This window comes from Leptosomus discolor, chromosome 3 (genome assembly GCF_034619465.1).
Source record: "Leptosomus discolor isolate bLepDis1 chromosome 3, bLepDis1.hap2, whole genome shotgun sequence".
In the NCBI taxonomy this organism is placed as follows: domain Eukaryota; kingdom Metazoa; phylum Chordata; class Aves; order Leptosomiformes; family Leptosomidae; genus Leptosomus; species Leptosomus discolor.
In genome coordinates, this window is record NC_141393.1 from 60,251,919 (window position 1) to 60,267,128 (window position 15,210).

At 47.1% G+C, this 15,210-nt stretch overlaps 1 protein-coding gene across 7 annotated transcripts in view; it reads right to left on the reverse strand.

The window, feature by feature from the left end:
- DOCK7 (dedicator of cytokinesis 7) overlaps positions 1–5,640 on the reverse strand; it is a 107,758-nt gene extending 102,118 nt beyond the window's left edge. For all 7 annotated transcript variants that reach the window (XM_086462148.1, XM_086462150.1, XM_086462149.1 and 4 more), the window contains exon 1: positions 5,603–5,640. In XM_086462148.1, the coding sequence (XP_086318274.1) occupies positions 5,603–5,640 (38 nt within the window). The remainder of the gene's footprint in view (positions 1–5,602) is intronic.
- Between the last annotated feature and the right edge of the window lie 9,570 nt (positions 5,641–15,210).

Consider the following 15,210-nt stretch of genomic DNA (forward strand, 5'->3'; position numbering starts at 1 on the left):
CAAGACCTGTCCAGTTAAGCCAAGTAAGGTGGCTCAGGATATAGTCATCTGGATCACCTGCTGCAGTGATTTGAGAAAGTCACTCTTTTCCATAGCCCTCCCCATTTTGAAAGAGCCATGCAAACTGTTTGCTTCTCCCCATCCTGCTAATTACAAAACTGTTACTCCTGCCTGTCCTTCATCTTGTGTGTCACGTGCAGCGACTCTACATTCAGCAAGCCTTTGCCTCTTAAGAAAGACAGCCTGGTACAGGGAGGCGTCTGCGCCGATCCATAGCAAAGCTGCTTGTTCTCTCTCAGCAGCAGAGAAAACTGTATTCATGTAGTTTACTTTTTAAAGTGAAAACATCCCCCTTCGTTCAGCCAGCTCACTTGTGTACAACTCTGCATGTGGCTGGAGGCATCTATCCTACTGTACTCCCTATGCTTGGGTCTGAATCCCCAAAGCCGAATGCCACCGGTTGTGCCCGTTTTGCCACTGCAGTTGAGGTAACCTGCCCCTCCCGTGTTCTATGTGGGCTCTCCTGCCCTGCTCCATCCTGGCTTGAACCACAGTGTGAGTCACCAGGTACGTGTGGTCGAGATGGATGAGGGAACCTGCTCGAGGGAGAGCTCGGGCCTTGAGCTACCCTGCCAGTTCAGTGTGCCCTGGATGCAGCCTTCCTCCTAAACCCCATGTCCTGTTTCCTTTGGAGTGAACTTCTTTCCCTTTGAGTGGAATGGGTTTGATTTAAAACCCGAAGCTGAGGAAATACCCAGCCCGATCATGACTGCTGCAGGGTAACCGTGGGCTCTTAAATTAACACGAAAGACGAGCAACAACAGGTTTGCTTTTCCCTTATCATTGATTAAAACAGAAAACAACACACAACACTGCCTGTGGTGCTCTTCTGATAGTATTTGATTATTAAGGCTGAAAGCATCACCCCTAGGCTGCAACGAAAGGAATGAGCTCCCAAGATACCTTACTGTGAAAATCACCACAGGACTGGATTCTTCAGCAGAGATCCAAGTCACATCTCACATTAAAAGAAACCCAACCAAACAAGGAAGCCTTGTACAAAGATGCAGCTTTGTAGGGGAGCCCGAGAGGTGAACTGTTCTCCCTGCCTTCCCACTTGCTTGAAGCAGTCAAAGATTTTCTTAGGCTTCCCAGAGCACTGCTGGCTCCCGCAGAAGACATCCACAATGGCTTAACAGGAGCAGACGATGTGACTTTCGGAGAATGGGAAAAAGCTGTTCTGAAGTTTCTGTTAAAATACTTTCAATTATCTCAGACAGTGTTTTGACAATGCAAATGGCATCTGTATGTGGGAGGAGAATAAACTGTGATGAATATCCTGCTGCGACCACTACATTTCTGGCCTGATTCAGTGCTTGTGGAAGCCAGTGACAGCTTTGCTATTGGTTTCAGTGGGTGCAGGTTTCACATCAGCCCTGTTTACCCTGAGGGAGAGCAAAGGCGGCTGTCAGTCTCCCTGACACATCATTCAGGCAATGTAAAAGGGCTCTAAATGAACACAAATGTAAATTTAGTCTTCCCAAGTCACCTTTTACAGTACCCCATCAGCATAAAGGGAGCTTCAGCAGAAATAAGATGCTAGCTCTGAATGTAGCGAACAGAAGTGTTTTCCCCTCAATTCAAAACCATAAAGACAACAAGCTGTGATTACTCCAGAAATCTGTCCATATACAACGTAAGAGCCCTGCATGATGGGGAATTTCCAAATCACTGAATGTCTGAGAGCAGGGTCACCACCTTTCAGCCAGGGCTCTCCTGAAGACAGCCCCAGACAGCAGCACCTCATGGCACCATGAGGTTCCCTGTTCCCAGAAGGGGCTGGACCCACAAGGGTGAAAACAATTTTCTCCAGACTCCATCAAGAGCTAGGGACAGGAACACTGAAAATTCTCAGCAGGAGAATAAAGACCAGTGGTAAAAAAACAAAAACAAAAACAAAAAACCCCACGCACTCTGGGCTCTGTGTGAAGCTGAAATGCACAGCAAAACAGAGTATAAGGCAGGTGTGGTACTCCAAGGCAGAAGCATCCTCTTCAACTGTGGGAGCAGTAGAGAGCAAAACTCTTTCCAAGGAAAGACACTTTCAAAATGGTGATGGTGTGACAAAAGAAGCAGTTCTGGATTCCCTAGATAACCTGATCTCAGGATGGTCCAAGAGCAATGACAATGTACTGAGACGGGCTCACATGAAAGGCTACAAGAGTTTGCCTCAACTCTGTATGTTGCGTGGTGTTTAAAGGGTGATTTTTCTTTTTCTGTATTTGAACTCTAACAAACCTGCACACCTTTTCCTCTGCCAACCCCTGGAAAGATTGGAGTGCTGGGACACAACACGCTTCAATTCTTCAATTCTTGGGACATTCAAGAACTGACCTTGGGGGCAGGAAGGGGGGGGGGAGGGGGGGCGGACTTCCACACCCCATTTATCTGCCAAGCAGCCCCATGCCCAGAAATTGTACCAGGATAATGCAACCAGGAATCTGAAGCGCACACGGGTGAAGGGGCGAGTGCTCGGTGGGGACAGCACAACACAACCCCAGAGGGGCCAGACACGGCACTCAGCTTGGGTGGCACTGAACACCCAGCCCTGCTGAGAAGGAACATTGGTTCCTCAAGAATAATGTACTGACTGTTTGGGTTTTATTAAGGCACCTTAACGAGTGAACTTTACCTCTGCCGGTGCGGATCCTGCCTTCCGCTAACTCTCCTCTAGTCCTCCAAACACCATATGAGCTGAACAGGGGTACTAAATAGAAGTGCATCTATACTTACACTGAGATGGAAACAACAGCACACATGCAGCTACAGAAGTATTATGATGCTGCAGAAGGACATGTTCCAATACTGTTCGACAAAAAATTTATTCCCAATATATTTCCAATTTAAAAAGTAACAATTCCAAGCACGATTTCAGGTATTATTAATCCACTATAGTTAAATTTAACTCAGGAGTTTCTTCTGATGGAGTCAAGAAGAATTAGCAAGTACATTTGATGGCCAAAGTTCAGGCTCTAGTTCATCTGCTGTAGTTCAAAGGCTTCCAACACAAATGCAGCAGGACCTAGTCTGAAAGATACCTTGTAACAGACAGTCTTAAAAAGATATTTTGAAACTGAGTCACTGATAGTGCTATCCCCAATATTTAAAGATTCCAGCAGTAATAAACAGATACCATACGGCGCTGGAGCCCTGTACATATCCTACACCACACCGGTTGAAGGAAGCACAGGCAGTAAATCAGGGCTGTGCAGACCACATCTGTGGTCTTTCTAACAGCCAATCTCATGTTTTTTTTTCTACCACTACTATAATAACCACCTCAGAAGCTTGCATCTGTTCGGTAGGTAGGTCTTAAAGTAATTTACCTTCGTGGATCCGAATTACATCCCATTTGAATCACATGCTATCAGGCAAACCAAGAGCAGCATGGCTGTTTCCTGTGAACAAGAGAAATCCTAGGTCTACCTCGATGAGTAAGCCAAAGCAGAGGGCCAAGTGTGAAAATATGATGGATCTATTCTTCTCTAAACAATGGAACTGGGGAGGGCTTCCAGCAGCCACCAACACAGCTCTTGGGACTTCCGTATGCTGCTTGCTTGAATCTCTCTTCCTCTGGAATAGTAACATTCACAGCAGCATACTCTGTGTCAGCACAAGGGCTGCAGCTCAGTCTGGGCACCTCTGGGTAGAGCACCTCTTCTGCCCACAAGTTTTTTGCTTTCACGTGCACTGGACGTGCAGCCCATGAACCAGGAACTTGAGATTTCCCAGAAGACAACACTACGATATGGGAAATCCCACAGAGAAATACAGCAGTATTATAAACAAGCATAAAAGAAGGAGTTGGAGATGCAACAGCCCTGCTCCGGGAGGAGCTGACCTCATTGCAGACCAACTGGGTCCTTCTGCAGGCACAGCCTGCATGAACAGTAAACTCCACAAATGAATCTGACCTGTCAAAAAAGACCACCCCTGCCTGCACACACACACTGCTACCATTTGGTTGGTGTGAAAACACGAGTGGATTAGATCAAAAGGTACACAAAGGTGGCACACCCATACCTCTGCCCGATGAACTTACTGCACCGAGCTAGCACCCAACATAGGCAGAAACATTGCGAGCACCTACGGTGGTCACCCCAGGGCCATTTTATTTAACTTCTCGCTAGGGCTGCAGAACTCTACGCTCTCACTTCTAGTATTTGTCTCTCATGTGACTATTTCTATGACTACAAGTCAAGAACCAGGAAAAATGGTCTGGCAGCAAATCCTTCCCTCTCCACTCCCGAGACCTTGATCTGCCTCATTAACCCCTGGCTGGTGCGCATGGACGTTTGCAGAGAACCATGAGAGAGAAGCAATGTTTTCACGCCTGTCTTCGGATCCTGAGTGGGGTGGGGTTGATGCCACTCCTCTATCTCCTATCAAGCCTTTTCCTTTGACTTCCTTTTTCTTAGTCTGTGACCCTTCTCCATCACAGCTTCTGTAATTGCAACTATTTGTACCTAGTTTTCTCATTCAATGGCATGAAAATGATATTCCTTTCACTACTGTCCACAGCCTCCTGAACAGCACCAGCGAAACTGATGGTTCCCACTTTCAGTCTGCTGCTAGTTACAGCCGGGAGAGGTACCACGGTCACCAAAGGCTATCAGGTCAGACCTGCTAACAGAAAAATTGTGGCTCCCACCTGGAACTTTGACTATAGATCTGCAGAAACCTGGTATTAGGAGATAATTTCCTATAAACATTCCTCTTTAAAAAACAATAACAACAAAAACCCCAAAACTTTGTAAAACACAAGGATGTTTAACACTGCAAGTCTCCAACAGCTTTAGACGTCCAAGCAGCTGTGCTAACACTAACCAGCTGCTCATCACACACAAAAGGAGCTATTCTCTCCATTTTGCAGGCAGCAGGGAAGCGAGCGGGCAGGTTTGCTGCTCGCAGGGCTTCGGCCGCCCGGCCCCGGCGCTCCCCGCCGCAGCAGCGGAGGGAAGGCGAACTGGGCGCCCAGGTCAGGGCCGGGGGCAGACTCTGGCACCCCTGCACTGGCAGGAAAACTCCTCGTCGCGCTGCCGGGAGCGCCGGGCCGCCCATTGTGCGGCGAGAGGGGACTGCACAATGCGCCCGGCCGCCTTTGTTCACCGGGAGCTGAATCAAACAGCTCTTTTCCTCCCTTCCCCCCCCCTTCCCCAGGGAAGCGGCACCGTGCGAGGCGGACACCGCGCACACAAACGCCCGCATCCCCGCATCCCCCACCCCTTTGTTGCCGACGGGGGGAACCGCAGCCCCGCGGCGCCGGCCTGGGCGGACCCTGCCCGTGGCCCCCCGTCGGGGGGCCGCTCACGGCAGGCCCAACGCGGCGGCCCAGCCCGCCGCCGCCCTGTCAGCAGCCCGAAGGCCGGGAGAGCGCGGGCCGCGCCGGGCCCGTTCGCTCCCCAGGGGCGCGGAGGCGGCGCCCCCCCTCCCCGCTCCGACGTTCCCCGCCGGCGGGGCCCCGCAGCCCGCCCCTCCCGAGCGCCGCGACCGATTGCCCCCCCTCCTCCCCCATCCCCGCTGCGCTCCGCGGCCGCGCTACCTGCTGATCTTCTGGGCGAAGGCGCGGCGCTCAGCCATGGCCGCGCTGCGGGGCTCCGCGCGGCCGCTCCTCAGCGCTGGCGGAGCCGGGGAGCCAGGAATGGGCGCCGTAATGCTCCGCGGAGGCGCGCACCAGCGCGGCGCAGTCGGCCCAGCTCCCACCCTCGGCGCCCGCCGCGCCTGCCCGCCTCCTCCCCCTTCCCGGCTGTGGGCCGCTCCTCGCAGACATACGGCGGGGCGGGCGCGGCGGGGAGTGACCGTCCACGCTCCCCTGCCCATCCCGGGTGCCGGGCCCTCGGCCCTTGGGGTGGGCTGGGGCAGGCGGTCACCGACCCGCACCGGCCTCCATCCCCCAGGGCTCGGGCAGGCTTGACCGAGGGTGTCCCGTCATTGCCGCGGTGCCGCTTTTTTGCCGTTTAAAAACGGGGTGGGTTGGGGTTATTCCTTGCAGTAACCAAGATCCACTCGTGGTTAGGGAAAATGGCTCTTCACCCGGCTCACACCCCCCGCCATCTCAGCCCGGTGCCGAGTGAGACCCGCAGAGTCCAGCGGGAGGGTGTGGGTAGTGGAGGCCTCGGCTCAGAACCTGGGGTCTTCTGCTGGTGACCCTTGGAAGCACCTTGCTGCACCACAGCTCCAGGCTGGCATGGCTCTGGTGACATGGCCGGGTCCCCTGGCCACATATACCCCCACCCAGCATGGCACTGGGTGACCCATTGACCACCGTGCTCCCATATGCTGCATGTGCCTGCTGGGACGAGACTGGGCTCTCAGTCTATCGTACCCCATATGGCACCAACTCTGCCTTCAGAAACACTAAAAATCATCCCTAACGGTGATTTAGAAAATGGCTGGAATGGTGTAACAACCATCTTTCCACCCAAACAGGTCATTCCTCCCAGCCTCTCCGCAACTGTGTTGTATTTGAGGTGGTCACCAACAAGAAGAGGAGGTAGAGGGCGGGGAGTTAAAACTATTCTGGGACTTCAAAAAAAAGATTGACCCTAGGACACATTCTAGCAGGTCATTCAAAGTCAACGTTACATGACATACGCTGTGCATTAATCTAAACCACAGAACTATTCATAGTAATCCAGGAAGTGTCCAAAAGTAGCGAGTGTTAATTCATCCCATTCCATCTGTTTGCATTGTGTGGATGTTTCGAGCACATTGCGACTGCAATCAGAGTACACCCGCTTTTCCACTAGCAGAAGCCACTGATTTCCAGCTGTATGTAATTATTCTGCTTTCCTGGTTGTATGTGTTTACACAGGGGACGTCAGGCTCCGAAATCTGCAAATATATACACATGTGAGTAATCCCACTGGAGTTAATCAGACTCTGTGCATATATAAAGCGAACCCCACGTGGAGGAGATGGTGGCCCGCTACAGAAATGTGCTGTCATGCATCACACAGATGCATGCACACACGTGCACACAGATGGAGACACCGCAAAGCAAAGACCTATTGTGTGCCACTGAGAAAGGGCTGCTCTTCGTCAAGGGGGAGGGGAGAAAATGTCCCACCAGTGTCTGCCAAGACAAAGACTTTTGCTCTTGAATTACTGCCTGCATGTAGAATTGCACGCAGAGTCAGTCCATCACACAGCACAGACAGGGTAAGCCAACAAGCTATTTACCTTCTTATATCCACATAAGCTGTGGCTGCCCCCTCCTTGTCAGTGCTCAAGGCCAGGCTGGATGGGGCTTTGAGCAACCTGGTCTAGTGGAAGGTGTCCCTGCCCACGGCAGGGGGTTGGACTAGATCATCTTCAAAAGGTCCCTTTCAACCCAAACCATTCCACGATTCTATGAATGAAATCTCGTACATAGTGTGTGTGCTTACAAAAATAGACCTAAGCATGAGGGACCACCAGAAATGTTGCCTCTTTCCCATCCCCCATCCTGCACGGAATTTCCTTGCCAAAATGGCATCAGTCTGAGATGCAGGAGGGCTAATTTAGTCCTGCCTTAAGGGAAAACATCCCTGCCGAGCTCTTTTATATTTAAACTGGGAATCCTGCATTTCTGGAAAGGGAAGTTCTTATCGCTGAAGGTGCAAAGAGCAGTCCAGCCCCAGGAGCCCTGATGTGCAGAGCACAGAGTATCCAAGGTCGATCAAGAGACCTCTTGGATTTTAGGCTTCATTTTCCCCTCTTGTCAGTTACTACTACAGACAGAAGAACTTGATTGTGTTGTGGGACACGTAAAGGCGGCTCAGTATTACCCCAAAAATCTATGCATCTCTTATTTAATAGCCTTCTACAACTGATTGGTTAGCGTGGGCTGTTTGAAGACCAAGGGTACACTTCAAAATACAGTAACGGCATGGGTGACTAGGTCTCTGTCTGATGGACAGGAATGGCTTAGCTTGGAACAGCCACCCACCACCCATACTGCCTGCCTCACCCTGCGCAGGCGCCTGAGCTGGTTGTCAGCTGCTTCCTACAGCTCCAAAGTCTATAGCACAGGGCCTTGGGGTAACCAGCTGCTGAGTTTTGATGTCCCCTTTGCTCACCTGTCACTGCCCTGCTCTTCACTGACTGTTTTCTGCAGCTCAGAGCTTGGCCAGATGAGCTGTGGCAGGCTTGATTCCAGCCATCGACCCACCTCTGTGCTGGAGGCAACTGGCGGAAGGGCAATCGGATGAGATGTGCTCCCGACAGATGTGCTCTGACATCTGGAACTGCGAGGAAGGAAGGTCTGTGCATAGATACCAGAGTTTGAAACTGCTGGCTGAGGCGGGGACACACATCCTGATCTGCCACCCTTGCCATAGAGGCCACAGCCTGGCTGGAAGAGCAGGACAATAACTGGGAGCAACTGGGATTTAAACTACTGCAATAGTCTCTCCTTGAAGGGCTTTTGCGCTAATTGCAGATCACCACTGCAGTTGGCTACAAAGCTAAAATGGAGCAGGGGACAGGAGCCCACTTCTTTATGAATTATTTGTTATTTGTCTTGTTGAAGCACATAAATGTACAGAAGTACCAATAGAGATGAAAAAACCCTCCTAATTCCACCCTATCTAATGTGGAAAATCTATGTACAAAAATAAAAAACTTATATATTTTCAATTCAAAGCTATAAAATGGATATAAAATAGATCTTTCTCAAATACAGAATTTATTACATGCTCTCAATGGGAGGGTATTGCTTTGCAGATAAATAGGCTTTCTCCATATAGTTGGTCTAAATATGAAGAAACCCCCTCAATTAATTTAAGAGTCAACATCAACAAGTGAATTTCAGAAAAATAACAAAGATTCCTCTTACTTTTCAGATAGTAACAGCCCAGCAAAAGTCTACAAAGTCGGTGCCGATGACTTTAGGTAGTAAGAGACCACTGAGGCTGGTAGAAATGTACACACGACCTTGTAAAGAGAAGCAAGAACTTCTATAGATTGACTCTAAATTTTGCCATGCATGGGGCATTAACCAAAAGAAGTCAAGGAAAAAGTGAAGAAATATGAGGGGAAAAAAAATGCAGTCTTTTGCCATTATAAATCCAATAATGCCAAACACTAAAATTCAAGGTATCAACAAACCCTGCCTCCATATCGCTGGCAAGTCGGCATGATTGATGTCATGGCGTCGCTGTGTTATTTCTAGTACTAAGGTGAGTGCTGCCACTGACAGGCACTGTGAGTCACATAACCTTTCTGCCTCGTTTTCTCATCTTAAAAGTGAATTAAGTGAAGGAAACGTTTTGTCCGAAGAAATAAACTCATGCTTTGCAAAGAGAACGTAACCAATTAGACACGGAGACCTGTTACATAGAATTTCAGTCTGCAAAAAAAATTTCTCCAGGCATCTCTTTAGGAGATGATTTCCTCTGATTCAAAACCGACTGTTGTGTGGCAAATTTCACCTGCAGTAGAAAACAGAACTATATTCTTTTAAATTAGGGTGAAATTGTATGCAATCGATGAATTATTTGGAGTGTTAGGCTGCTTATTTTTCATAAAGTTGTTTGTGCCTGTGTATTGTCCTCAAGAGTGACTGGTATCTCAGGATGAGGGTGTAGATAAACCAAGACTAACGTCAGTGGAGGGACGGTGTACACTGCAATTAATACCACCATACAGCCCAAGTTAATTTAAATGAATGTTTGGATAGAGGCTACATATTTCTAGTAACCAATTTAAAACCTGGAACTGCATCAGCATTATGAGGATACTGAATAGTTGCTCTGCCTTAACACACTGTAATCATGTTTTAGAATGCAAAGGATGAACCCGGCTTGTTCTACACCAATGGTAGAACGCATCAGCCTTTGAAAGACATCGCTGCCTCCACAAAGGAGTTAGCCCATTTACACAGTCATCATGAATAAGCATCTGCTGCTCCAGGTGAGTGGTCTCTGGGAAGCTGAGGGGTGATCCTCACTCGTCCTGGGTGCTCTAGTGCTCCACTAGGACAAAGACCAAGCATATACTAAACTGGGAGTTGAGGGACACTGCGAAAGGTGATGGGTCACCACCATTGCTGTTGCATTTTCCTTCTAGTTACCTCGCTGATTTGGGGGCTGGGGAAAAAGCCCAGCCATTTATCAAAACATGGACTGTCATGTTGAAAGTTACCTTTTAGTCTTCTTTGATAAGCATGTAACAAAAAGGTGAGGAATGAAGAGTTGAGTCTACATCTGCGAGTGGTATTTGGGCTAAGCGCCTAACTAAAGCTCATGGCCTAGACACGGTGTGCTATTAACACACAGGTATCTGTGCAACAACATGTGGCACACTGAAGGGGTGTGAACGAAGATGCATTTCAATCAATTCACTAGGGTACCTGTCCATAAAGTTCATGCAGCCTTTAAAACACATGACTAAAGTGCTTTCTTTTATTGAGGATTAATTTTACTCAGTTATAATCAAATTTGGTAAATGCAACCTGCAAACACAGACGTAACTCATTGAGCCTGATTATTATAAGATTAGATCCTGAACAAGAAAGATCTTTTGGATTGTAGCTGTAAAACATTTTGCGAAGAGTGAGCCCATCCTGTGTCTTGTTTGCTAGCATTCTATTTACTCAGTCCATCGCTTCCTTGTTCTTCTTACGTAAACTTCCCCAAAGCAAACACGCTGAAAACATTTTCCACTGAAAACGTGTCCAACGTAATTCAGTAAACAATGTAGTAAATAAGGGAGTGCAAATTCAGAGAGCCATCTACTGGCAGCTAAGTGAAACGAATCTAATGCACTAAGGGCCAAATCTTCTCTGCCACTCTGCAAATAATTTCTTTAAAAGTACAGAACAACAGATGGGTAACAGGAACTGTGCAGGCCTAATTATCTTAAGTCAAGAGTGAGGATGCTGGTGTTCTCAGAGCAAGAAGGAGCAGCCTCGTTTGCCCAGTGCCCACATTCTGCTGGGCAAACAACAAACTAGAGGGGTGAAGAAGGAGCAAGGACTCTCCAAGTGCCTGCAGCCTTCACTACATCCCACACATCCATGTTCTTTCTTTTACAGATGGCTCAAGCCAGGCATAGCAAAAGCTAATGCCAGCAGAGCTGGAAGCAGAGCCAAGGTGCCCTGAGTACAGCGTTTCAAAGACTGTTTCTATGGGGAACGGTGTTCTTCATCCCAGACATTAGAAGGTCACACGGAATCCCCAAAGCAAGAAAGGGAGATAGTTTGTAGTTCTGGATACCAAATCAAATCATATCAACCACTGCATGAAGCAGAACAGCTGCATGTAAAACGTTCTGCCTAGAGCAGAATCTCCCAGCCTGTGAGCTTGACCCACAGGACGATCGTGCCGCCTCTCCCAGGGAGAAGCACAGCAGTTCCAGTCACTGGTGCTATTTGCAGATGGGGGAAGCAGCAGTGGTATCTGGTTCCTTCCCTTCTTTTGGACTTATCTTCACTATTTTAGGTGGAGCAGCTGGGTAAACCAGCAGACGCTGCAGCAGGAATGGTGGCCAGACTCATACTTCTACAGCAGGAAAAGTTCCTTTTGAGGGAGAAATGGAAGTTCGAATCCTTAGCTGCACTAGCCTTTCTGCGACCTTCTTCATATGGCAGTATTTGATGTCTGCTTCATTTTGGCCTCTATTCTTTGTCTCCTAGCATTATCACTTTCAGATTTCTTCATTTTAATAGATGGGTTTGTGAACCTAAATCTCTTCAGATAAGGACTCACAGTCTTCCCAGGTGAGCTTCCTATAATTTCTGTTTATGTTTATCATTTTCAGGTAGTTTATGTTTCTACCCTGAATACAGCTTTCAATTGCTCTCAGTTTAATACTCTGTAAATGCCACTAATGTGCTCTTTATTTTCTCTTCCAGATATTAACTAAGATCTTAATTTAAGACACAGATTCTTACAGGTATCCGATTGGAGCCTCCTCTTCCATAGCCTAATTCTGGGACAGAGTAAGAAAATCTGGGTTTGGATGGAGTGAGTGGTACAAGCAGCAGCGTGCTGGCTAAATCAGTGGAGACAAACACCTCAACAGCAATCCAGTGAGGGAGCATGCACACTCTGTCCCTTTCCTCTGCGTTACCAGTTGAAAGGATGGTGCACCAATTACTGCCCTGTGAGTTTAGTCTGGAAAAGGACCTCGGGGCCACGCTCAGCCAACAGCTCAGTCAGAGACTGTGTATGCAGATGGGAACATCTCAAGAAGCAACTTGGGAGAATCCTTTGTTCCCTGAAAGGATCCCTCAAGCGTCCACGCTGCTTTGTTGCTTTACAGTGTGCTTGCACTGACTATTAGCCTTGAAGATCCGGATTTCTTTGCGAAACCCATGATGTTCTGGAGTAATGGGTTTGCTTCAGAGACAAAATAGCTGTCATAGCTTTTAGCTTTTTATCAATAATGCTTCTCATTTTTATAAAGCTCTGTATCATTTATCTAACCAGTCTCTTTCCAGTAGTGTTGCTAAGCACAAGCAACCCTTCCACAAGCATATCCAGGGATTTATGTTCTTAAGTGAGTGGGAGCAACCTTGTTGTAACCTATTTTAACAAGTAGTTCTCTGAGCAGCAGAATTAACACAGCCTGGATTTCAGTGTTCTCCCTGTATCCTATTCCAGGGTCTCTTTTTACCTGAGCAGCTATTTCCACAAAAACTGGAGGTATTTAGTATCTCTGAGGCTCTGCAAACTTGATTAAATTGCAGAACGGTTTCAAAACTTTCCAGAGGGAAACACAGATGCCTTACTTCCCTAGGAAATGGAACTAAAAATAAATGAGGAAAAATTCCCTTCTCTGTAGCTCCTTGACCCAAGAACTGCTCTGTTTAGACAACAGAAAAATGGGTGGTTTGGAAAGCACACACTGGCGGCCAAATGTTTAATGGGCTTTTCTAAATATATTGCAGATTACTGATGAATGCTCAGATGACTTCTTAGAGACAATCTAGGAGGCTAGTGGCAGATACAGGAGTAGAAGCTTCATTCCCCTGACTGCCCAGCAATTTACCATTCTGCAGTATCTGGTGGGTAAATGTGTAACCACGGTATCTCCAAGCTCCATAAAGCAGAGAGTATCTTCTCTAATTTGTAGTCTTCTTGATGTTGCTTCTTGGTGTTTCCTGCTTGGTTTACCTGTTAAAAAAAGCAAAGACAAATTATATTTTCCATGAAAAAAATTTAAATATTTCCTTATTAGTACCACACTAATTTAGCACAAACAGAGCTCCAAGATGGTTTGCATGGCCTTTATGCCATTAAAATGTTGAAAGTGTAAACTCTGTGACATTTTTTAGAAGTTTGTTGAATAAAATTTGTTCTCTCCGAATTCCTCCACAAATCTACAAAATAGGAATTAGTGAATGTGAAGAGAACTCTCTCTATAGATAGTTATTTATGGTTGCCTGAGTAATTATTCTGCAATCAAAGCTTTGTTTTGCATGATCTGACTGCTGCAAAAAGCAAAAAATAAGTATCTTCATTCTCATAACCTGATTGCCTGAGGGATTTGCAATGTATATCCAGATGGCATGCTGTGTGGCCTATCAAATCAGGGCATGGTTATTAAATTTCAGAGCAGGAAGGTGCAGGCAACTAATTTCAGGCAAGGGAACAGCCATTTGATTTGATCAACTGAGTAATTCTTTGTTCAACATTTAGCCAAATCCAAGCCACGTTAGCTACTCAGCTATCAATATTCAAGACCATACACAAACAGACAAGCACATTCATCTTTGCCTTTAAGAATAAAAGCAAAGATGAAACTTTAAAGGACTCCTATTCCTAAAACAGGTCATAAAATTCTGGAGGCAGGAGGCCTGTTTCCTTCTGCACTGACAGATTACCCACTATTGTGGGGCCACAGTCTTTCATGAGTTTCGTACAAACAGCAACATAGTTTTTATTTCTAAATCTTTATCTTTGCTTGGAATATAAAGACATATATGTTGTGTGTGCCACTTCCAGAGTATTGCCTCTCCTTTCCAGTTCTGAAAAGCAACAGTAACTACATGGGACCATTCTTCAGGATTTTAAAAATTTTATCATGGTGGTGTTACCTCTACAACTCTGCTATACAGAGATGCTTGCTGCTACAGTCTGAAGGATTCCTAAAAGAGATGAGGATTGTGATCACTGATTTATAGGAACACAGAAATGAAGTGCTGTTAGCAAGGGCAAGCAGTGAGCTGAAAGGCAGGGGAAGGATTAGAAAGGTGATTTCCTACATCCCTACTTCAAGCCCATAGCTAGACCTTTGAAACAAGATGTTGTCTGCTTTGCACATTAACATCTACGATCCTCTTTATTGATTGACCCTACTACATGAAATATATCATATCCATGGGATCCACTAACAAAAGCCGATGTGAAATACACAAAACATCTATTGTCGGGACTTGTACTGAAGCTTAATTTTAGATTATGTGCTATAATCATGTGCTGATTATAAAAAATTAAACTCAGTCTGATCATCTTTGACCAGCAGAAGGCAGTAAAATCACAAAATGGAAAAAAACCCACCAAACTCTCTTCACGAACCCAAACTTCTGCTGTTGAGTACTGAGTACACAGCAAACGCAGGGACATTGTCCTTCTATAGGATGTTAAGCAGTAATGCCAGTTCCAGACATTCAAGAAATTCAAGTCACACCCTTCCCAAATCCTGCACTTTTTTTTTTTTCCTTAAAAAGCACCTGGCTCCTGATACAGCCAATGATTATTTTAAGCAGCTTAAGACAGATTAACGAAGAACCTACTTTACAAAAGACTAAAAAAAAATCCCCAAACCCCTCAGCACGTCTAGCCTCAGAGAGGAGATGCAGTTACTCTGAGGTACTTTTAGAAAAGAAATAAAGCAGCCAGTTGACTGTTAAACACTGCCGGCATGCAAACAAACAGGTATGTGTTCAAGCTGGAGATTTAAGTACCACAGGCCTGCGGAGAATTTGGAGATTTGGGAATCATTTTGCTGTAATGGAGCCAAAAGACACAAAATTAAAAAAAGGGGGGGGGAAACAACACTTTGAAACCACAGCGAGAGGCTCCGTGAGGGGCAGCGCGCTGCCACCGCCGCTGATGGCAGGCCCGAGGCCTGACGGCGGGGCTGGACTTCCCGCGCAAAGCCTTCAGCCTCCCGCCCTGCGCCCGCCTTTCCGGGGGCTCGTCCCCAACCGCAGCCCGTCCC